Below are 23562 nucleotides of genomic sequence, written 5' to 3' on the forward strand. Positions count from 1 at the left end.
GTCACTTCCGCCAGAACGTGCGGCCACGGCGCGCAGGCGCGCGGGGTGGATCAGACGCGAATTCTGCGCGGGGAAGCTGAAGAGGGAGGTGGCGGCTCCGCTGGGCGGGCGGTGGCGATTCCACGTGCTCCCAGCGCCCGGTTGAAACCGTTGGCAGGCGCTGGCTGAGAGGTGAGGGGCGGTGGCCCGGAGGTCTGACCTAGGAGGCTGGGGCTCAAAGAGTGGGGCGGGGGACGCGCTGTGGCCGATGCCTGCGTTTTTACTGTTAGAGAGTATCTCCTTTGGCTGACACACGTGGAAGGAGGAAATGCATTCAGGTCTCATTCATACTCTGGAGAAGTGGAAGGAGTCCCGGACTTGGGATGACCAGTTCCTCCTGGTTTTAAAATGCAAAGGTCCCCGTGCCGGGAAGCCACAGAGGGGGTTCCAGCCAGGATGGTTGGTCACCCCTGGGCTGGGCTGCAGGCTTGATGCATGTTGGGGACGAGGCGCTTGTCTTCTCTGAGTCTTGGGAAGCTGGGTCCCAAAGGAGGAGGCTTTAGGGCATAGTGATTGAGAGCACGGGACTTAGGGCCAGAATAGCTCCGTGTGAATCCAGGTTTGCCACTAACTGGATGTATGACCTGCTGCAAATTACTGAACCACTTTGTGTCTTGTCTGTCAAAAGAGAATAATATAGAACCTAATTCAGAGGATTCTTGTGAGGATTACCTGAGCCCAACGTGTTAACCACCTATGACAGGGCTTGGCATGTAGTAGATGCTCAATAAACGTCAGGATTTTCTGCAGCCCCTGCCTCTGAAGAGAGGTTAGGGGCATAAGGTGGGGGTGTGAGTGCTTGCAAGACTGCCCTTCCTGCAGAGGGCCCATCTGGGACTTATTCAAACAGCGCCCCCAGCCCCCCTCTCCTGCAGTGTCTAGCGTAGTGCCTGACACATAGGCTTCCACAGGTAGTTATTACCCAAGTGTTTAAACCAGTGCTGGTGATGTAGTGTGTGGGGAGGGTGTGAGACTGGAACTGGGAGGCAGAGACACAGCTCAGCTTCTCCCAGCCTCGGTTGGCTCATCTGTTGTGTGGAGATGGGTGTACCTGCCTCCAAGAGTTTTTGCAGAGCAAGGGAGTGGTCCTGCCTGAGTGCCCATCCAGACCCTCATCACCCGACATTCAGGGGTTTAGGTGTGATGCTGGACAGTTTGTACTTGTCTGTCCTTCCCTTTCACCATACCCTTCGTTTCTTGGAATTCTCCCTCCCCTCCCGCCGAAGGGGCTCAGGGCTGGCCTGGCTGGCCTGATCCATTGTTTCACAGATGGGAGAATTTAAGTTCCCAGGGTAGAGTGACTTGCTCAAGGTCACAGTGCTCATTGGGAGCTGTTGACAGCTTGGCCCCTCGGGTGAGCTGTTTTGATGGTGTTGGTGGCAATGGGGTTTAGGTGTGTGTGTGTATGTATGTGAAGTCATGTTTTAAGAATAGTTACCATTTTTTTGTAAAAAAATAAACAATAGAAAAATGTGTAGGGAGAAGGATAAAAAAAATCACTCCAAATACCATCCCAGAATGAACCTGAGTTCCTGTTATCAGGAAACGGGGTAGTAGTGTGGGAACCCATGGGGTGGGGAGCCATAGGAGACTGGAGTGTGTTTATGAAGATAGATGGGTGGATTGAGGTTGTATTTAAAGAAGCATGTGTTTGGAGGGGGCTGGGAGCCATATCACCAATGAGCAAATTAATAGATCACAAGAAATTCTACCATTGGGTAAGGGTCCATCACTGACATCCGGTATCTTACTTAACTTTCCACACAATACTCTAAGATAGATAATAGACCATTTTACAGATGGACAGAATCTGTGAAGTTTAGGTACCTCAAGGTCATCTAGCTTTTAACTGGCAGGTGTGGACTCCAGCTCAGATCCTCTGGCCCAGACGCCAGGCCCAGGTCGACAGAACTTGGCCACTGTCTTGATAAGAGGAGACTGAGGTGCCTGGATTGCTTCACAAGTTCCGGGCCCCTTACGGATGCTGTCTGCTGCCCATCAACTCAGTGCTCTGTCCAATACCCGTTGTCATCCTCCGCTGTGACACGGGTGGTCTCCTTGCCCAGTGTGGCCTGGCTTTAGGCTAAAGCCTTAGGTTTCCTTTAAATGGATGGGCCTATATGACACATATGCCACCTGAGCCCAGTAGACAGGTGTCCTAAAAGTCTTAATGCAGCACATGTTTACCTTTTCTAACTTCTGAGTTACAGATGTTACAAATCTACCAAAAACAGCATTTGAAAGTTTAATTATTTAACTTTCTTCCACACTTATTTAGTCTCGTGACGTTTGGGTGAGTTGAGTCTTGTGTTTCAGGCCGTGCTTGTGGTCTTCAGTTGGAGGGGCGGAATTCTCATGGGGGGTCCTTTTGTAAGTTAGGAGCATGTCCACTTCTGAGATTGTCAAGCCTGCACTAAGAGCTGCCGGTCCCCTCTGCTGTGCAGCCAGGGTGGTTTTGCGTTTGCTGTTGTTTGCAGCCCCCACTCCCTGCACAGGCACACGTGCAGGTGTCTACTGCATCAAAGAAGGGGGCAAGCCGCTTACAGACCTCGTCTCCTTAGTAAACAGGTGGCCGCACTGCCCCCACTGCAGAGCAACTGTAAAAATGCAGTGATGGCTCTAAACGTGCAAAGGCACCGTGAGACTGAGTTCTTAGTTACTATGCAAGCTACCCTTTCTACCTTTTAAAAACTCCCAACAAATTTCCAGATGTGAACGTATGCCACAAAAGACCAAATGAAAACGTTTGGAGGGGTATTTTTCTGCAGCACATGTGACCAAATTCTAATCCTCTCCTGAATTGATGTTTACACTGTGTATGGCTAAACCCCAGAGGGAAAGATGTTTTGCACAGATATTCCGAGCATCTTTTTTGTCAACTTCAGTGGCTTCTTTGAGTTGATAAATTTCGCCTCGTGAGGTCCTCCTCAGGCCTTTAATTACTGACCTTCCTTTGCAGCCTACATCTCCCAGCTGGATCTCAAAGCTTCCCGAAGCCTGCCTCCCCTTCCCTCTCCCCCTTGATCAAGATACAGAATAGACCTCAAAGATGAAGGCTGGAAAGCTCTAGGCCATAGCTTCAGTTTGAGGGGGTATTTTTTTCACTGTCGAATCTCATTGTGAAAGTCGTTCTAAATTTTCCAGCAGATGATGTGGCCCATCGCAGCTGCTCCTATCAGTACCTTGTGTGTATGCGGACAGTCCATTTCCCGGTGATTAATTGATGGTTCGCTCTCATTCTTAGACCAAAGTGCCGCTAGAGACTGTTTATTCGACAGTGTGGTGTTGGCTCTTGTTCTGGCCTTTGTTCTCCTTGTGAGGCAGGGTGGCTGCTCTGGTGCCTGCCAGCAATCCATCAGCCTTCTGCCGGCTGCAGAGTGCTGGCTTCGGGGGCGTGGGTCATAGTCCACGTGATGCCAGCCCCCCAGGACTTGCGACTGGTTCACATGTCTATCATAATCAGGTGAGAAGATGGTCTTTGTTGGTGCACATCCCAGAACAGTCAGGTTTGCTTTCCTCTGGATTTGCTGCTAGGCTGTAGCTAACCACATGGAACCCTGATGGTGAGCTGAGGAAGGGGCCCTGGGGTCAGGGACCCACATTTTGTGTGTAGCACATCAGGCAAACTGACATCCAAGAGAGACCAGCTGGGCCTCTGTAAACCCTGGAGTTACAGCTGGGATGTACATTTCCATTCAGGGCTGAGTGGATGGGAGTAGCCCCATCCTTGCTTAAGTATGTCCTCTCCAGCAGTGACTCAGAGCGTGGGAGTGGAGGAGAGATGGTGATTTCACGGGTGAGAATTCTCCAGGATCTGCTCATTTGTGCTGAAGGATTCTCAGGTGAAGCTTATCCTGAAACAAATTGTATCAGTTCACTTGATTCTTACCTTCATCGTGAGGAAGAAAGTGCTGGGTTAAACAATTGTTCTCACTATTTTTGCTGTGAAACTTATTTATAATGTAAAATGACAGTACTCTTTTAGAATCTAGTGATTAAAAAATTATATAACCCTGGAAAGTTACTATGACTTCTGTTGCACTTTTAGGTGAATTTGTGTTTTGTCGAGCACAACAGCATCTCCATGCGCTTTTTAAAATGGTAGTTATGTGTAGGTGTGGACCCACTTAATCATGGGCCAGTGCTGGGACACCTGGGTTTGGGAACACCCTCCAGTAATTCAGGACCCAGCATTGGGACGTCTGGATATTCTTTCTTTCTTTTTTAAATTTAAATTTTATTTATTTATTTATTGGCTGCTTTGGGTCTTCGTTGCTGCACGTGGGCTTTCTCTAGTTTTGCCAAGTGGGGGCTGCTCTTCATTGTGTTGCGTGGGCTTCTCATTGCTGTGGCTTCTCTTGTTGCGGAGCACGGGCTCTAGGCGTGCAGGCTTCAGTAGTTGCGGCACATGGGCTCAATAGTTGTGGCTCACGGGCTCTAGAGCACAGGCTCAGTAGTTGTGGTGCACAGGCTTAGTTGCTCTGCAGCATGTGGGATCTTCCTGGACCAGGGTTCGAACCCATGTCCCATGCATTGGCAGGTGGATTTTTAAGCACTGCGCCACCAGGGAAGTCCCAAGTCCCATTTCTGTCTGATTGATCCGACAGGGAGCAGCACCTACTCCTGTTCCTTAAAACTGAGAGGCACGTCCTCATTTTTAAAATCTGCGGATATGGGTACATAGTTATGCCTATATGAGTGCTTTTTGTGCTAATAGAAATTATTTTTAGGCTTTTTCTCCACTTTCTAAACCTTCTTCAGTTCCACTTTTCTGTGTTCTTATTGTATTTGGGGACTTGAAATAATTTGCAGCACACAGCGAGAGGCATTAGAGAGAAAGAGAATGCATGTATGCACTTAAAGTTATTAGAAAAGGTAGGATATTTCACATAACACCCCCAAAACTCGTCATCTCTAGAGCCAGCCTGCCAAGTTTAAATCCCTGCTCTGCTACTGTGTGACCTTGGGCAGGTTACTTAATCTGAGTCCCGATACCTCATGTAAATTGTGGACAATAATAGTCCTTCCCTCATAGGGTGGCTGTGAGGATTAAATAAGTTCATTTGCATAAAGCTCTTAGAATAGAGCCCAGCACATGGGAAGCATGCACTCCACAAATGTTACCCATATTATTATTGTTGATTATAATTTTACTTATGTCGTGGTAGAGGCTTATGTAGATTGCTAATCAACTTTGATTCTGTTGTGTTGTTATTTTCATGTGAAAAGTTAGCTGTCTGAATCATATTTGGAAAAGAAGTTTCAGACTACAGTGATAATTATCTTTTTTCCTTTTTGAATTTTTTTTTTTTTTTTTAGGATAAGACTTAAAACCTGTCTTGGATAAAAAGAATATTTAATCATTTAGCTAAAAATGGTGTTTTTTACATGCAATGCATGTGGTGACTCAGTGAAGAAAATACAAGTGGAAAAGCACGTGGCTCTTTGTAGAAACTGTGAGTGTCTTTCCTGCATTGACTGCGGTAAAGACTTCTGGTAAGTTCCACAGAATTCATGTAGATCCATAGTAAAGGTCCAGAGCAGTGATGGAACCCCTGGTCCCACAAAGCAGGAAAAGCAACAACAACAACAAAACAAAGCAAGAGGCAAATTTGAGGAAAGAAATTAACAAAAAAAAATAAAAGTGCTTTACAAGACTGTTTGCCTTTTAAGGGTGATTTAGAGAGAAGACTCAGGGGAAGGGATTTCTGGGTTTGGTCATAATCTGATCAGTCTGTGACACTTGCTGTTGCTGTCGTGTCCTTGCCACCGTTACCAGACCCAGGGGGGTGACCATGTGGAGGAGGGCTTCAGGGGTGTGGTGTCTTGATCACAGTGAAGAGATGGATTGATAGACTGGAAAATGAGTTTATTAATTCAGTGGAGGAGATATCTGGGAGAAGAGATTCGGCCCTCCTAGAAAATCGGAGGTGATGGTAGGAGTGAAGCTCCAGGCCCCGAGTGTGTCAGGTGCTTCCACTGAGGGGGTCCCTGGAAAGGTGAGGACTGAGGGGAGGGGGCAGGAGGGACCTTGCTTTGCAGTTGGCTAACCTCAGGCTTATGCTGATTCCCTTCAGTGCCAGAGGGTCCAGGTAAAAAGGCAGCTTTTGGCGCATCTTCCCTAATGGCCTCTGTGGCATTTGGGGGATATTTGCTAACCATCCCTTTTAATTTCATTCTAAAGCAGTGATTAAAAAAAAAAAAAGTTTGGAAACTGCTAAAGTCTTTGTTCATACCTAATCCTAGGTGGCAGGATGTATAGAACAGGTGAAAATTGGGTGGTTTTTCCTCAGAGGACTTTGCCCTCAACCTTGTCCCAGTGTTTCCCTGAGGACCCCATAGAGCTTCAGAAAGATTGTGTGAGACAGAATTGAGTTTCTTTGTTTTCCAAGACTCTTGAGATCTTTTTTGTGACCTGATACCACCATTTTACACCACCTTTTAACTCAGTCTACGGCTGATTATTGATTGCCTACTATATTACCAGGAAATCCTACAGGTTTTGTAATTTAAGATAAAGCCACCCTGTTGTAGAGAACTTTCTTTTTCATTTAGTATATATTCACTTATGACTAAAAAAAAAAATACTGCCTATCAATTTGATTCTAAGACATTTGTATATAAAAATGGGTGGAAAGTTTGGTGGTGGGTTTTGAACAACTGGAAAGAAGGAATATGTGCTGTGACCAGGAGGTTACCAGCAGAGTGAGTGAAAGAGGTGGGATGGCGTGCAGAGCACAGATACGAATGTAAGTGTGGACAGTGGGAGGCCGGGGCAGCACGCTCGCTTCAGACAGAGACTCCAATTTGAGAATCAATCTAATGGTGGAACTTTCTCACTTTCAGGGGCGACGACTATAAAAACCATGTGAAATGCATCAGCGAAGATCAGAAGTATGGCGGCAAAGGGTATGAAGGTAAAACCCACAAAGGTGACTTTAAACAGCAGGCGTGGATTCAGGTAAGGTCTTTCTAGTTCATCGAGGAGCTTCATCTGACATCGGCTTTCTCGGGAGGCCTGAGGAGCCAAGAGTAAATGTCTCATCCATGCAGACGAGACCCCGAAACATCACCTCTTAGGATAGAGCTCTTTATTTCTCTTTCACTACCACTGCAGTGTATTTTGTCTTTAATCTACATATTTTGCAGATTTCTTTTTTTTTAATTAATGTATTTATTTTTGGTTGTGTCGGGTCTTAGTTGCGGCATGCAGGACCTTTCGTTGTGGCACGTGGGCTTCTTTCTAGTTGTGGTGTGTGGACTCAGTAGTTGTGGCCCACATGGGCTCTCTAGTTGCAGTGTGCAGGCTCTCTAGTTGCAGCACTCAGGCGCCAGAGCACATGGGCTCTGTAGTTGTAGCACATGGGCTCTCTAGTTGTGGCATGTGGGCTCAGTAGCTGCAGTGCACAGAGTTAGTTGCCCTGTGGCATGTGGGATCTTAGTTCCCTGACCAGGGATGAAACCCATGTTCCCTGCGTTGGAAGGCAGAGTTTTAACCACTGGACCATCAGGGAAGTGCCTGCAGATTTCTTGCTAAAATATTTCTGAATTCTCACTGACTTTATCTTGGCTGCGAAATTGAGTGGAATGTTTCTAATCTGTATCTGTGTCTAGTGATGATGCAACCTTTATAACTCAAACCATGTTAAGTGGTGATATCTGTCAGTCATCAGAATCAGGCGAAATAAAGACATTTTCGTAAATGTGAGGAATTTTCTACTTCTAAAGTAAGATGAAAACATACACAATAAAAGCAGCAAAAGCAACGAAATCCCTAATTTACTGAGATAGAACTTCCAGTATGTTATTCACCATTTACAGAATAGTAACAGGAGGAAAGTTTCAGAAAGGAAGGTAGGAGGATGAAAAGACAAATGTCATCGAGGTAGGAAGCTCCTGGGAGGGAACATCTGGTCACAGAGGACTAGCAGAGTCTGCCAGTGCAGATTGAGAAGCTGCTGAGACCCTTTGTGTTAACTGAGATATTTGGGCTGGCGGCCATCAGCCACACTTTGGGACCCTGTGTCCACTCTCCCCGAGAACCAGATGACATTCCTATGCCCCTGGGCTTGAGGTACCTGCTGTATGAGTTCCGTGTCTGTTGACATCACATCTTGAATGAAATCCTCTAGAGCAGAGGTCAGCAAACTGCAGCCCACAGGTCAGACCCTGCCCTCCGTCCATCACTTTGTGAAGTTTTATTGGCACCCAGCCGTGCCCATTTGTTTACACATTGTCTCTGGCCGGTTTAGCGCTACAAGGACTGCACTGAGTGGTTAGGATGGAAACTGGTCTGCAAAGCCTCAAATCCTTTCAGAAAAGGTTTGCCCACCCTTGTTCTAAATTATCAAGCTTCAGCAGCCGTGCCATTGTATTAGAGATCTGAGAACTTTACTCTGGGTTCTGTCCTGGTCCACCGGTCCACTCCCCATCTGATTCCCCTCTAGCTGGCATTGTTAGCAGACACCTAAGACTGAGTGTGGTCTGCTGGGAGAGTGTATGGGGCCTGCTGCTACCTGTCTAACAGACGTAGATTTGGGTGTTTATTCTTTTCCTTAAATCCTTAAACTTTCCATTTTTAAAGATTGAATTTTGGAACCCCATCGGTGTTAATGTCCACTGAGCATCCTTCCAGATGTCTGTGCTTACGTGTGGAGAGTGGGTAGTGGGTTGGGGTGAAATACCCTGTTTGGTGTGAATCACGGTGTTTTCCTCCAAACTTGGTCTCCAGTGCACTTTTCTGCTTCAGCACTTGGCTCTGGCCAGTGCTGAGCTAGCCTGACTTCTTTGTTCGTGTTTTCTTGATTTGTATTTCTGCCTGGGTGCCTGGGGAAGCTTTGCCTTATCCTCTTTGTATCGTATATCACTTTTTTTCTGGTCTGTTTATATGCAGCTGGAGTTCTTCCCTAATGCAGGGACTCTTTCCTGCATTGTATTTGTTTAGCGGCATTCTTTGTCGGTTCATAAGTGACCATCTTTCTTATGTATTGTCATCTCAGTAACTTTAATAATTACCTTTTTCCTCTGCCTTCACTGTGATTGCCATAAGCCCTTTCTCTAGATCAACTTATTTATTTTTCATCTCTGTTCTTGCTATTTCATATTTGTTATATCTTAATATTGTTGTCTTGACCTTAGATTTATTCCCTAGTCCCTAGAATATCCATTTTTGTCTTATTCTTTTAATCACTTTTGGTTTGTTTATATTTTTTTCTTTCAGTTTTTAAAAATTGTGATAGATTATACATGACATAAAGTTTACCATTTTAACCATTTTTAAGTATATACAACAGACTGCATTCACAGTGTTGTGCAACCGTCACCACCATCCATCTCCAGAACTTTTTCATTTTTTGATAGGGATTACATTTGAATCTGTAGCTCTCTTTGGGTAGTATTGACATCTTAATAATACTGCCTTCAATTCATGGACAAGGGATGTCTTTCCATTTATTTATATCTTCTTTAATTTCTCTCCGTAATGTTTCTTGATTTTCAGTATATGTCTTTCACCTCCTTGGTTGGTTAAGTTCCTAAGTATTTTATTCTTTTTGATGGTATTATAAGTGGAATTGTTTTCTTAATTACTTTTTCAGTATGTTTATTGTTAGCATATATAAATGCAACTTGATTTCTGAGTGTTGATTTTTGTATCCTGTAACTGCTGAACTTATTAATTGGTCCTGAAGAGTCTTTTTGTGGAATCTTTTGGGTTTGCAATGTGTAAGACTATGCTATTTTCGAACAGAGATAATTTTACTTCTTCCTTTCCAATGCAGATGCCTTTTATTTCTTGCCTGATTGTTCTGGGCTTTCAGTACTATGCTGAATATGTAAACATAGACATTAATACAGAATCTGTACTTGAAGTGTGAACCCTCTGGTTTGACTTCCATGCAACTCATCTGTCAATTGTTTATTGCCTTTGTTGTGTCTTCCTTTTTTGCAGAAAATTAATGAGTTAATAAAAAGACCCAATGTCAGCCCCAAAGTGAGGGAACTTTTGGAGCAAATTAGTGGTTTTGACAATGTTCCCAGGAAAAGGGCGAAATTTCAGGTGTGTATTTGATATGACTTCCTTGCATAGAGGGGATGTGGGCCCATCGGTGACAGCTTATGTGTACCTGCCAAAATATGGGATAAGTGGGTTTTTTTCTTTTTCTCCCATACAGAATTGGATGAAGAACAGTTTAAAAGTTCATAATGAATCTATCCTGGAGCAGGTGTGGAATATCTTTTCTGAAGCTTCCAGCAATGTAAGTCAGATCTCACTCTAGATTTGTGGCAAAAATGATTAGTAATAATGAAATGGGAATGTCTTATTTTTGGAGGTCAAGACAGCCTTCTTTTTCAGAGAGCCTCTCTGTGCCTTCATTAATGGGAAGGAATTAACTGAGTGCACTGCAGAGAAGATTTCCTTATTGTGCAGAGAAAGGTATTTAATCCCAATGTTTGATAATGGTATCAGCTAACATGAATTGATCCACTTAGAAATCAGGCATCGGGAGGTGTTGGAAAGAACAGAAGCTTTGGGTTTCTGACAGACCTGGTTTGACTCCCTGCTGTGCGGTTTGCCAAGCGTTTGATCTTGGGCATGTTATTTAACCTCTCTGAGCCTAAATTTCCTTAAATAAAAGTGGGTTTTTATACTCAGTACTTACTGGGTACCTGATATGTGTCAGCCCCCCCCCCCCCAAAAAAAAAATAGAAAATGTCTCAGGTGGTGAGAGTGCCACCAAGAAAAATAAACAGGGTGAGGACAGAGAGGGTGACTAGGTGTTCTTTTAGGTGTGGGCTGAGGGGTCACGGAAGGCCCTGTACGTGTTGTAGTATTAAAGCAGGTGAGGTGTACAAGCATTCCCAGCTCATGCCCAGTAGGCAGGGGGCACTTGGTAGGTGCTGGTCTCCTTCCTTCTGGTGGACGGAGAATTCGTTGGAGTAAATCAGTCAACCACCTTCAGTCAAAATGGTTTGATCAGAGAGGCCCCAGGTGTGGAATACACAGGCAGAGAGTCTCAGTTTGGTATCTTGTAGGAACATTCTTGGTTATGTTGTGAAACATTTTTTCTCACCAGTTCAGTCACACTTTGCTCCTGCTTGGAGCATATGTCCCATCTAGAGACGTATCATTAGTGTTTCAAAAGAAACAGTGGGGTCTGACTGGTCTTTTACTCTAATCACGTTATTTGCTTTATGTAGAGAGAATAGTTTTGGCCTCAAATTGGGATAAAAATGAAACTTCCTCTTGGCAGTATACCTAGCATTTGCCTCTAAACACGCAAATTGGGCCTTTGAAACCTTGTAAACAGTCATTTAATTGGCATTTATGTGGCACCTGCTTTTTAAAGGTTATTTCAGTTATTTTAACAGGAATCAAAAGTTTGAAATTACTTAAACTCCAGAGTTCAAAAAAAAGTTTTTTCCACTTTGCTTTTTGAAGCTGTGAACACGTTAAGAATTACATAAAATAACCAGTACGTAGCTCGTGGTAAACCCTGAGCTCTGTAAAGCAAGGCTTGCTATTGTTTTGCCTTTGTGCAGTGAGTATCCCAGCACATGCCGAGAGTTTGTGGTGCAAACGGTTCCGAGGCCCCTGAGGTGTTGGGCTGGAGGCTTTACATCCTTCTCGGCTGCAGCACTCCCTGGACCCTCGTGCACATTGCACCTGGTCACTGTGGTTGCAGCCTCCTCAGGCCCGAGTCCTGCCCTCCAGAGCTGTATTCCAACAGGGGAGACAGACAGCTGCGTTTGAGGGTTGGTGCTGTGATGTCAGGTGGTGATAAGGGCCAGGAAGAAGTGGGAGGCAGAGACAGGGCAGAGAGTAAGAGGGTGCTTTTGCAGGAGAGAGTCAGTGAAATTGTCGCTGAGGAGACCACGCTGGAGGAGAGCCTGGAATGAAGCAGGAAGCAGATGGGGAGTGAATGTGTTCACTCATTTATTGAGTGGCTGCTGGGTGGGTGAATGTGAGTCTGCCTCCCTCCTTCCCTCCCTCCCTCTCTCCCCGCTCTCCCAGCAGCCTGGGGGTTGGTTTGGAAGTGGAGGCGAGGCAGCAGCTGGAGGCTTAGCTGAGTGGGGCAGGCTCAGGGCTGCGGCGCTCAGACCCTGCTGTCGTGATGCTCACTACACACTGTCCCGTAGGAAGGAGCTTGTAGGACCGGGTGGCCCTCTTCCCGCTGAGATCCTGTCTGAACTCATCCCCTGCCTCCTCTGCATGCACCTGGACGACTTGACTTCTCTGAACTGCTCCTGAGAAAACTCCAACTATTTACTTTAATGTTTAGTATTAATATCCTAAATGCAACTCTTTGAGCCCGGGCCGGGCATTAAGGGCTGCATGAGGCGGGAGCTTGGCAGGGCTCTTGTGTGTCAGGGAAAGCCAGCCCTTCAGTTGGGTCAGTTTGGGGGCAGCACCTCCCGCCTTTTGACCTCGACTCCCAAAGGAGGAGGACCGCAGTGACTTGTGACAGTCCCTGGCTAGAAACTAACAGAGACGGAATGTGGGCCCAGGCCGCGGACCGTAAGTCCAGTGGTTCCCACCACACCTGCAGTGGCCCCGGAGCCGCCAGGACTGACTGTGGCCCCGCCCCTCCAGATGCATCAGGCTCACCAGGCAGTTCAGTGAATGGCTGCACGTTCTCTTGAGAAGGGACACGCATAGAGACTGCAGCGTATTTATAGTCAGAAGACAGCAGGCAGCGGGGCTGGCTGTGCTGGAGTCATTTTTTAAAACAATGTGTGTGCTGGTTTGAATAAGGTGGTGCAGTGAATGGAAAGTTTATCTTATTCTAGTGCCTGTTTCCATGGTTCCTTACTCGCTGCTTCGTACTCTGTCCAGGTGTCCCTGACTGTCCCCTAAGGGTAACCATCAATGTGATGATGAGAAGACTGATGATAACAGCGCTCAGTAGTTTACAAAACTCTTCCCATACATCTGGCTGCTGTATTGGGCACCGCGTTTCTCATTTGATTTGTACCTGAACTGTATCAGGTCGATATCACTACCTTTCTTTTTATAGATGAGCAAGTACGTTTGGAGCAGATAAATAACTTGCCCTGAGACACCTGGCTAGTAATGAACAGAGCTGAAACTTGAACCCAGGTCTGCAGATGCATAAATCTGGTGGTTCCTGCCACACCTCCATGCGCATCTTCTGTCTAAAAGGCAAATAGTGAGCCAGAATTAAGGGTCTGGCTTTTATGTGACATACGGATTCTTCACTTTTCCAGTGGAATGAAAATGCCTGTTAAGTGCAGAGAGGAATGTGGGCTGGGGGTAGTTTTTCCCATTTTTGTATATTTACTGCTACATGTTGACTATTGGGGGGGTCACATTTATAAAATGGTAAGTAATAACAGTTTCCTTAGAAGGATTTATTCAGTAGATACATGCAATGATATATGTCTGGAATGTGTATTTATGTGTTTCTTGGTTTTGCTTAATAATAAGGAACCAGTCGGTAAGGGGCAAGAGCAGCAGCCACTGGAGCAAGTGGCCAGAGCACCTGCAGAGAACAATGCCAAGGTCACGTCCTCCAAAGCAGACGACAGCACGGAAGAGCCAGCAGAGGCGAAGAAGAATAAGAGAGAAAGGAAGGAAGAACGGCAGAAGAATAGAAAAAAAGAAAAGAAAGAACTAAGATTAGAAAACCACCAAGAGAATTCAAAGAGTCAGAAGCCTAAAAAGCACAAAGCGGGGCAGGAGGCCGCCGGGGAGGCCGCCGGCTCTGCGGGGAAGAAGAGCCAGAGGAAGAGGAGCAAGGCCGAGCGCACCCAGGACGGGGTGGTGGATGGAGACGCGGAGGGAGAAGAGACAAAAGCCGGTCTGGGGAAAAGAAAGCGGAAGCATTCAGAAGGTGTGCCACTAGCTTATGCTCCAGGGTTTGTTGAAGAATTTTTAAGCTGTGAGTTTGGGATGTATAAAGTCTGTTAGACCTTGCATTTTGAACCATGTAAGGCAAAGAGCATAAGGTTTGGGATCAGGCCATCCTGGGCTTAGTCTGGGCAGGTGACATCACCTCTCAACTGCCCATTTTGTCATCTGCCTTGGAAACCCCACGGGGCTGGGGCGCTTGGGGGATGAGCAGGGTGATGGATGTGAGGGGCCTGGCCATGTGGGTCTCACTGAATAGTAGCTGCTATTACCGATGCGAAATATTTTTTAAAATATTCTTAATTACTTAGTTGAAGCCGATTCTAAGAAGAAAAAGATTAAGCTCCCAGAACATTCTGAGGATGGAGAACTGGAAAACCGTGAGGCTCCTGCAGAAGGTATGGCTGCCACCATTTGGAAGCTGTGCCCCCTTTAGACTGGGGGAGGAGGGGGAGAGCCGGCCCGTCTGATGGTCATGCCCTTTGGAGGCACGTGGAGGAATCTGAAGCAAAATGCATTCTCTAGGGTGTGACTCCAAAGAAAGGAATGAGAGCTGTGTGAGTCAGTCTTATAGGGTCTGTCTAGCTTTAAGGATAGAACATAAAGCTGTCTGGATTGGAAACATGTATTCTCTTTGGAGCTTAAGATGAACCCCGGGTCCGAGACCCTGCTCCCTCTCCCTGCCTCCCTTGTCCCTGCCTCTCATCCTCTCCTAGAAGTGCTCTGAGGTCCAGCCGGGCTTGGCTGTGCCTCCTCCATCTCTGGGTCTGTTCTTGGTGTCCCCTAGCTTGGAGCCCCACGGCCACCCCTCTCCCCCAGCCAGAATGTGTACTTGTCAGGCTCCGAGGTCCCTCTTAAATGCTGCCTCCTCCACAGAGCTGTTCCCACCGCTTGGGCCTGGAGCACTCCCTAGGGTCCTGCCAGGCGAGGACAGGCCTGGGGACTCACATGGGAATTGAGACTTTATTCACAGAAGTTCAGTAACTGCCCAAGCTGAGTTAGATATCTTAGCTTGTAACTCTGTATATGTGAAGCTTTTTTTTTTTTTTAAGTTAAATTTTTAGTTTTGAGATAATTGTAGATTCATGTGCAGTTGTAAGAAATGATACAGACTTACGGATCCTTCTGTAGCCTTTACGTAATTTCCTTCGAGGCTTGACACCTTGCACAACTGTGGGACGAAATTCCACTGGGCTGTTGACCTTGTACAGTCAAGAGACAAACATCCCCATCCCATCCCACCCCACCCCACCTTCCTGCTGCCCTCTTATAGCCACACCCATTTTCCTCTCGCCCCACCCCCTCCTTTACCCCAGAGGTCAACACTGTTTACCTCCATTTACCTCTCTGTTTGCCTCTCCATTTCTATAACTCTGATTTCAGAATGTGACATCGTTTAGTGTGTAACCTTCTGAGACTGGCTCTTTACACTCAGTGTTACCCTGGGGAGGTTCATCCAGGTCGCTGCACATCTCAATAACCCATTGCTCTTCATCGTGAGCAGTGGTCTGTGGTGTGAATGACCACAGTCTGGTTATCCATTCACCTGTTGACGGACATCTGGGTTGTTATTATGAATAAAGTTCATGTACAGGTTTTCCTGTGGACATGTGTCATGTTTTTTGGAATAAATGTTCAGGAGTGCACTGGCTGTGTAGTACAGTAGTTGCATGTTTAGTTTTTTAAGAAACTGCCAGCTTTCTCAAGAGCGGCCGTACCATTTTATATTCCCACCAGCAATGTGTGAGGGGTCCAGTTTCCCCACATCCTGGCCAACATGTGGTGGTGTTACTATTTTTTATTTTAGCCATTCTGATGGGTATGTAATAATAGCTTATAGTGGTTTTAATTTGTATATCCCTAATGACGTTGAAAGTCTTTTCATGCACTTATTTGCTATCTGTCTATCTCTTCATTGAATTGTCTGTTCTTGTTCTTTGCCTATTTTCTAATTGGATTGTTGATTTTTTTTTTTTTAACTGTTGAGATTTGAGAGTTCTTTATATATTCTAAATACTAGTCCTTTGTGGGATATGTGGTTTGCAAGTTTTTTTCAGTCTGTAGCTTATCTTTTTATCCTCTCAACAGGATCTTTGTGTAGAGCAAAAGGTTTTGATTTTGATGAAGCCTCATTTATCAATTTTTCCTTTGAGTTACTTTTGATGTCGTCTAAAAACTCTTTGCCAGCCCTAAATCCCAGACTTTTTCTCTGTTTTTTCCTAAATGTCTTATAGTCTTAGATTTTACACTCAAGTCCATGATCCATTTTGAGTTAGTTTTTTTTTTAATTAATTAATTAATTTATAGGCTGTGTTGGGTGTTCGTTGCTGCACATGGGCTTACTCTAGTTGTGGAGAGCAAGGGCTACTCCACATTGAGGTGCACAGGCTTCTCAGTGCCATGGCTTCTCTTGTTGTGAAGCATGGGCTCTAGGTGTGTGGGCTTCAGTAGTTACGGCATGTGGGCTCGGTAGTTGTGGTTTTCGGGCTCCAGAGCGCAGGTTCAGTAGTTGTGGCACACGGGCTTAGTTGCTCTCTGGCCTGTGGGATCTTCCTGGACCAGGGCTCAAACCTGTATCCCCTGCATTGGCAGGTGGATTCCCAACCACTGCGCCACCAGGGACGTCCCTTGAGTTGGTTCTTATGAGGCTAAGCTCAGCGTTCATTTCTTGGCTCGTCAGGGTCCAGTTAGTCCACACCATTTGTTGAAAAGGCTGTCTTTCCCCCAGTGAATTGCTTGTGCACCTTTGTCAAGTATCCGTTGGGCCTGTTTGTGTAGTTCTGTGCTGGGTTCTGTTTCATGGGTTTGTGTATCTGTCCCTCCACTACACATTCTTGACTAGAGTAGTTATATCCGAGTCTTGAAATGGGGTAGAGTTATTCCTCTCACTTGATTCTTTTACAGAATTAGAAGATTTAGGATAATCTTGCCTATAGTTGCAAAAAATCTTGCTGTGATTATATAGGAATTGCCTCATACCTGTGTATCAGTCTGGGGAGAGTTGATCATCTTTACTGTGTTGTTTTCCAGTCCATGAGCATGGCATGTCTTTCTGTTTATTTAAATCTTTGGTTTCTTTCATTAGCATTATGTATCTTCAGCATACATGTCTTCATCTTCCCAGAGGCAGAGGTTCCCTAGATGAGTCCTGACCTGCTGGCAGTAATTCTTTGTGGCTGTCCTCTGGTTCAAGGTTCAGCTCCTTTTGCTCATCTTTGCCCTGCTTACTGTGCTTAGACAGCCCCTTCCTCTTAGTGGATCCTTAAGGATGCTTAGTAAATCTTGAGTTCATTAGATTCAGCTCCTATCCTTTTATAGGAGCTTGTAGGATGGTGGTACTTAGTGACACTTAGGTAGCCTGCTCACTCTAAGAATGAGTTCTGTGGATGGTAGTCAGTGCTTCCTGGCCACTGTGATTGGACGGGTCAGGTGCCTGCTGCGTGGTGCTGTGGCATCCTCTTCATGCTGGGCTTGTTCATTTCCTAGGAAGCAAGTAGATGGTGCAAAAATGGTTTCTTAACCCTTTTGGTAGTGCAGCAAAACACAATGTTTTACATATAATTCTCTACATTGTAGGTAAATTCAACTGGAAAGGAACCATTAAAGCAGTTCTGAAACAGGCCCCAGACAACGAAATAGCAATCAAAAAGCTAAGGAAAAAGGTATGCCAGGTTTATAAGCTGGGGAGAATCAGTTCTTTATTTTAAAATGTAGAGCTTTGTTCTGTTTTTCTAAATTTGAAATACTATCAATTAGTGTATATGTGTGTCTCAGTGACCTTCATGCTGCTCCTTTCAGCCCTCAGGGCTTGTGGGGAAGGAATGGAGTCAAGCCCCTCCATGCTTGCTCAGCCAGAGCAGTGCCTCCATACCTTAAATGCGAAAATTACCGCACCTGCTGTCTTTGGATTATTCCAGAACAGTGTTTTTTTTTTTCTCTGTGTAATTTTTTATCAGTGTCTGATATGCAGCCAAGTGCTCACACGTGTGCAGCTACATGAATTGTCACGAGCAGGACACCCCTGTGTAACCAGCACCTGGGTTCTTTCATTTGTCACTGTTGGCTTTATTCTGGGTCAGAGAAAGAACTTTGTAGGTCACTTGTCAGGACAAATACACCCATTTGACAGTTGTTTTCCTTTGTGAAGGTTTTAGCTCAGTACTACGCTGTGACAAATGAACATCACAGATCTGAAGAGGAGCTCCTGGTCATCTTTAACAAGAAAATCAGCAAGAACCCCACCTTGAAGATATTAAAGGACAAGGTCAAGCTTTTAAAATGAACATTTTTATATTTAAAAATCGAATCCATTCTGTTGATCCCTCTCTTCCTTTCACAACCATTTGTAAAACATGTAATGAATTATCACAACTCAGATTTTGCTTTCCAAAGCTGTATTTTTAAGTTAAGAAAAAAAATATATTTTTGGTAGAACTTATATGGGAAAATAAAATATATTCTTGTCCCAAGTTCTAAATTCGTGGCAGTGAAAATGTTTTTATTTTTTTATTTTTTGGCACACGGGCTTAGTTGCTCCGCGGCATGTGGGATCTTCCTGGAGCTGGGATCGAACCCGTGACCTCTGCATTGGCAGGCGGATTCTTAACCACTGCGCCACCTAGGAAGCCCCAGTGAAAATGTTTTTAAATGCGGCAAGTCAGAAAATAACTTGGTCAGGCTAGAAAGCAGTTGTTTTCACAACATCATTTCTGTATGTTTTCAATTAGAGGGCTTTGTGGGTTAGTTTTCTGTGTGGCTTAAGTGTACATGTGAGTTGCAGTATTTCATTCAGAAACAGTCGAGACAGTCTTTTGTGTGTCATAATCCTTGCCCAGCCAGGAGTTCTTCTCTTGAGAGGGGGTTTCTCTGTAACAGTTTGGCCCATCCACTCTGGCCAAAGGCAGATTTGTTGGTGGCTGGATTTGGGGTGTGGCCTGTGACCAGGTATAGGGAACCGGCTCATTTGAAACTGAATCCATTGTGTTGCTGTTTCTCTGGTGCTCTGATTGGATTGACAGGCTTTCAGAACTGGTCCTCTAAGTCCTGGTTATTATGCAGGAGAGCCAGGCCACTTTTTTGCTATTTGAGTCGGTTTCGCCCACAAGTCCCTTAATAGCTGGTGTGTGTGGTAAGAATCACCCCTTTAACCAGTGTTAACGATCATCGTTAATACCTCTTACTGCAGGTGAAAGCAAGAATGGCACATGCAGCACGTGTTGAAAGGATTAGGTGGGGGAGGAGTAACAGGAGGAGGGGGCAGATGGAGATAAGCTGTGAGCCTCTGAGTCCCAGATGAGCCAGCTCTCCTCCTGGACTTGCAGCATGTTCTGTTCTGATTTGGGGACGTGCTGCTGTGTCACGGCGGGATTCAGTGGCACTGTGTCAGGAGGAAGGAGAACCTGGGCTTCTCAGGCCTGGAGTCGGGCCCTGGCTTGGTCCCTTCATAGTTAACCGCTCTGAACCTTGCTCTTTTCATCGGGACAGTGGGACAGTAAAGGTCCCTCTTGGGTTGTGAGCGAAGGAACTAATCTGTATGACGCTCACTGCACCATACCTAAAGCCCAGAGACACCTGTTCAGTGGTTGCCATCACTCCTGTTAGCGGGAACAATTTCTGAGCCACGAGAAGCTTTAGACGTTTTGGAAGCAAAGGGGGAAAAGGAGGGGAAAGTGAAGCTTGACCCAGGACACGTCGTTAGGGACAGAGCAGAGCCCTGAGTCCAGCCCAGGACCTCTTCCTGTCCCAGCGCTCCAGGGAGCAGAAGCAAGGGCCACTGTATTTCAGGATTGGTGTCGATTTTTATTTTTCCGTCAGTTTTACTGTCCTGCATTTAAGGCTGTTCCAGAATGCTAGCAGAAGATTGGCCTGGAGGAGGTAGCCTCGGCTCCCTTGAGCCCTACAAGGATGAAGGAAGGCCAGCAAATGGCGGTCAGTGTCACGGGCGGGTGTCTTCACTGGAAGCTGCAGCTGGTGGCGGGGACGGCTCCCCGTGCCTGTGGTTGCCCCATTGGCTCTGGCTGCAAAGCTCAGTCTCCAGATCCTTCCCGAAGTCTTAGCACAGAGACCGCCCTTTGGTTTTGGCAGTTGCCTGCCTGACTTGAACTCAAACACGCATGGTATTGGAGCTCCGTGGACTTTGGAACCAATATAATGACATTTGTTTGGGGGTTCATGGCTTCATTTTGTCTAAGTCGAGTGTAAGATTGGATTCTACCATGTTCTGCCTGTCCCTATGCTGGTGTGATGGGTCTGACATTTGGGTTTCCCCAAAAGTACCAGGGAGGCATTCTGACACACTTCAAAAACAACATTTTTTTTGCTTCTTTTCTGGCATTCCTGGTCAACTATATACACTGGCCATTTTCTGTGATGCAGTTTACAAATAGGATTTGGGAGAAGATGGGCTATTTTCAGCCTGCCAAAAGATTAAGAAGCGTTGCTGACTGGGGTCCTCCTTAATGTCAGAAATCCAAGGCTTCTTGCAGTCTGACGAGGAAACTGAAGCTCAGAAGAGTGAAAGGGAGGCCAGGCCCGAGTGAACCCAGGGCTGCCCTTTCTTCTGATTGGCTGCAACAGCCAGACTTGGGCTGATGCAGAAGTCTAAAAATTCAAGCAGCTGATGGCAGGGGGCACTTAGGTGGAGAGAGTTTAAAAATTGCAAAACCAGTCGGTTTCCCCAGGTTGATCTTGCTTCAGGCAGGTACAAGTGGTTTGTTACTTTGGTGTGAAGTAAGAGAAAAGAGGCTTTCAAGGACCCTGTTCCTAGTTCTCTGTTTAAACCCACCTCACAGGGTCTTTATAAGAATAAGCTAGGGACTTTCCTGGCGGACCACTGGTGAAGACTTCACCTTCCAATGCAGGGGTTGCCAGTTCGATCCCTGGTTAGGGAGCTAAGATCTCACATGTTCCGCGGCCAAAAAACCAAAACATAAAACAGAAGCAATATTGTAACAAATTTAATAATGACTTTTAAAAAATGGTCCACATCAAAAAAAAAAAAGAGAATAAGCTAATAAAAGTCAAGATTAGTTGCTTTGTTACAGGTGTGCAGATTTTTATGAATATCCCTAAAAAGTTCTCATATTATCCTTCTAAACGTCATTTTTCTTTCAAAGTTAAAACTTGAGCTGATTGGGTCCTATTATAACAATTTACTTTGATAGTATTAAAGCAGCCTGAATTACTTCTCTTTTCCAAAGTTGATTTCTAGGAGTTGGGAAGAAAAAAAAAAAATAGAAGCAGCAGTCTTTGGTATGGATTGTTTTCTTTTAGGTAGCACTTCTGCAGTTGAATAAGGAAAGTTTTAAGAACTCAGTAGTTCTGTTCCTCTCCATTAGTGAAAACTGATCCTCCTAGCTGTTTTTTGTTTGTTTGGGGGGTGTATGGGGTTGCGCCCCCCACACCATCTCAGTGATGAACTGGACTCCAGCATAACGTAGATACTTGTATAGTGTTAACTTTTACCTAGATACAGAACCATGACACCATAGCACTCTTAAGATTATAACTCCTTTCCTGTGGAAGGAAATTATAGATCAATTATTACACTCAGATAAGAGAAAAGGCATTTTATATATATTTATCAGTACTTTGTGGTTATTGGAACTCAGCGTATATTCCGCTTTTATCCCTTCTTCTAATTAAGCTTTCAAGATGGCTGGAATAGGCCAAAGTCCTCTTCTCCGTAGTGAGCCAAGGAGAGCATATTATATTTCTCATGTTCTAGGTACAGAAGTGTTACTTTATTTTGATTCCTATATTACACATGGACAGGAGGTGGGTTGTGTAGTTAAATCTTGTTCTCTCTCCAGTAAGCCAGATTTTGGCAGAAGAGTTGGTGCATGTGAGAGCCTTGCCCCTTTCAGGTTCAGAAGAGGAACCACTGATGATAAGCGTGCCGGAGGCATTTCACATTTAAAGAGATTCTGTTGGGTGGTCGTCTCATGTGCACTGATTTTTGCTTTTCCTCACAAACATGTTTGGACCTGAATCCTCCAGTACCCTTAGGGCCTGCATTTCTGCTCTAAGCCCTTTTGCTGAAATCATTCTAAGTCACAGGGACTAATGAGATAATTCCACAGGGGCCACCCTGGGCCAGGCTCTGCCCTGTCTTTAGGGAGAGGGAGACGGATAACCTCAAGGCAAGCACAGTATGAAGTCCTGGGGGTGAACTGGTTGTAGGGTGCGCCCTCAGAGGGAGGGAGGGAGTCATTCCGCCTAGGGTAGGGTTGGAAGGCCTAGGGTAGGGTTGGAAGGCGTTAGGTTATCCCTGGCTCCCTGGATTGAGTGACAGGTTTTGTTTTGTTTTTTTTAATATAAATTTACTTATTTACTTGTTTACTTATTGGCTGTGTTGGGTCTTCGTTGTTGCACACGGGCTTCTCTAGTTGTGGCGAGCAGGGGCTACTCTTCATTGTGGTGCACAGGCTTCTCAGTGTGGTGGCTTCTCTTGTGGAGCACGGGCTCTAGGCGTGCAGGCTCAGTAGTTGTGGCATGTGGGCCCAATAGTTGTGGCTCACGGGCTCTAGAGTGCAGGCTCAGTAGTTGTGGCGCACAGGCTATTGCTCTGTGGCATGTGGGATCTTCCCAGACCAGGGATCGAACCTGTGTCCCCTGCATTGGCAGGAGGATTCTTAACCACTGTGCCACCAGAAAAGTCCCAAGTGACAGGTATTAATTACTTGCTGTATTGGATCATCTTTCTCTTACCCCTTGTGTCTCATTGTAAGGAGGACCCTATGAGGCCTTCCCAGGATAGACCCCCACCCACATCCTCTGACTGTTTTTTGTCTTAGAAAAACTTTAGTCAAAGAATAAATTGAATCAGAAAAGTGAGCCAGGACTTCCTAGGTGGCACAGTGGTAAAGAATCCGCCTGCCAGTGCAAGGGACACAGTTTTGAGCCCTGCCCTGGGAAGATTCCATATGCCACAGAGCAACTAAGCCCGTGCGCCACAACTATTGAGCCTGTGCCCTAGAGCCCGTGAGTCACAGCTACTTGAGCCCATGTGCCACAACTATTGAAGCCCACACGCCTAGGGCCCGTGCTGCACAACTAGAGAAGCCACTCTAATGAGGAGCCTGTGCACCACAATGAAGAGTAGCCCCCACTCACAACTAGGGAAAGCCCGTGTGCAGCAATGAAGACCCAACACAGCCAATAAATAAATAAGTAAATAAATTTATATAAAAAAAAAGAAAAGTGAGACAATGCAGAAAGAAAGGAAAACAGTCAAGCAAGACAAAATAATCATACTTTAGCCATTAAATGAATTCAAGGACCTTTAAACAAAGTCAAGTTCTTCCTCAAGGACTATAGCTAGTATTCTGAGCCATGTCCTTTGAGCTGTTTTGCAGAGACTAAAACCCCTGCCAGGTGGAAGTTAACTGTATGCTGCCCACAAGCACATAGACCCCAGACCAGTTGGAACCAGAAGGTTAATGATGCTGACCCCTGATTACCTCACCACCAACCAATCAGAAGAATGTCCATGAGCCGATCACGCCCTGCTCCTTGAACGCTGTAAGGAGTTCACTACACCCTCTAGTGGGGGACACACAGTTTTGAGGGTATTAACCTGCTGTGGCCTCCTTTGCCTGGCAAAGCAATAAAGCTATTCTTTTCTACTTCACTCAAAATTCTGTCTCTGTGTT

The 23562-nt window shown here is 45.6% G+C and overlaps 1 protein-coding gene across 1 annotated transcript; it reads left to right on the plus strand.

The window, feature by feature from the left end:
- Positions 1-23: 23 nt before the first annotated feature.
- LYAR (Ly1 antibody reactive) lies at positions 24-18446 on the plus strand. The gene is made up of 9 exons (XM_057706734.1): positions 24-171; positions 5359-5535; positions 6886-7000; positions 9989-10096; positions 10212-10295; positions 13487-13892; positions 14221-14307; positions 17486-17571; positions 18057-18446. The coding sequence occupies exons 2-9, from the start codon at positions 5414-5416 to the stop codon at positions 18189-18191; spliced, it is 1143 nt and encodes a 380-aa protein (XP_057562717.1). The 5' UTR covers positions 24-171; positions 5359-5413; the 3' UTR covers positions 18192-18446.
- Positions 18447-23562: the final 5116 nt, after the last annotated feature.

The sequence above is a fragment of the Hippopotamus amphibius genome, chromosome 13 (genome assembly GCF_030028045.1).
Source record: "Hippopotamus amphibius kiboko isolate mHipAmp2 chromosome 13, mHipAmp2.hap2, whole genome shotgun sequence".
NCBI classification, from domain to species: domain Eukaryota; kingdom Metazoa; phylum Chordata; class Mammalia; order Artiodactyla; family Hippopotamidae; genus Hippopotamus; species Hippopotamus amphibius.

Excerpts from the sequence above, each read along its gene's own strand:
- LYAR (XM_057706734.1), top strand. The coding sequence starts at position 5,414 with ATGGTGTTTTTTACATGCAATGCATGTGGTGACTCAGTGAAGAAAATA. Across the intron at positions 7,001-9,988 it reads AACAGCAGGCGTGGATTCAG|AAAATTAATGAGTTAATAAA; the intron begins GTAAGGTCTTTC and ends CCTTTTTTGCAG. Across the intron at positions 10,097-10,211 it reads GGAAAAGGGCGAAATTTCAG|AATTGGATGAAGAACAGTTT; the intron begins GTGTGTATTTGA and ends TCTCCCATACAG.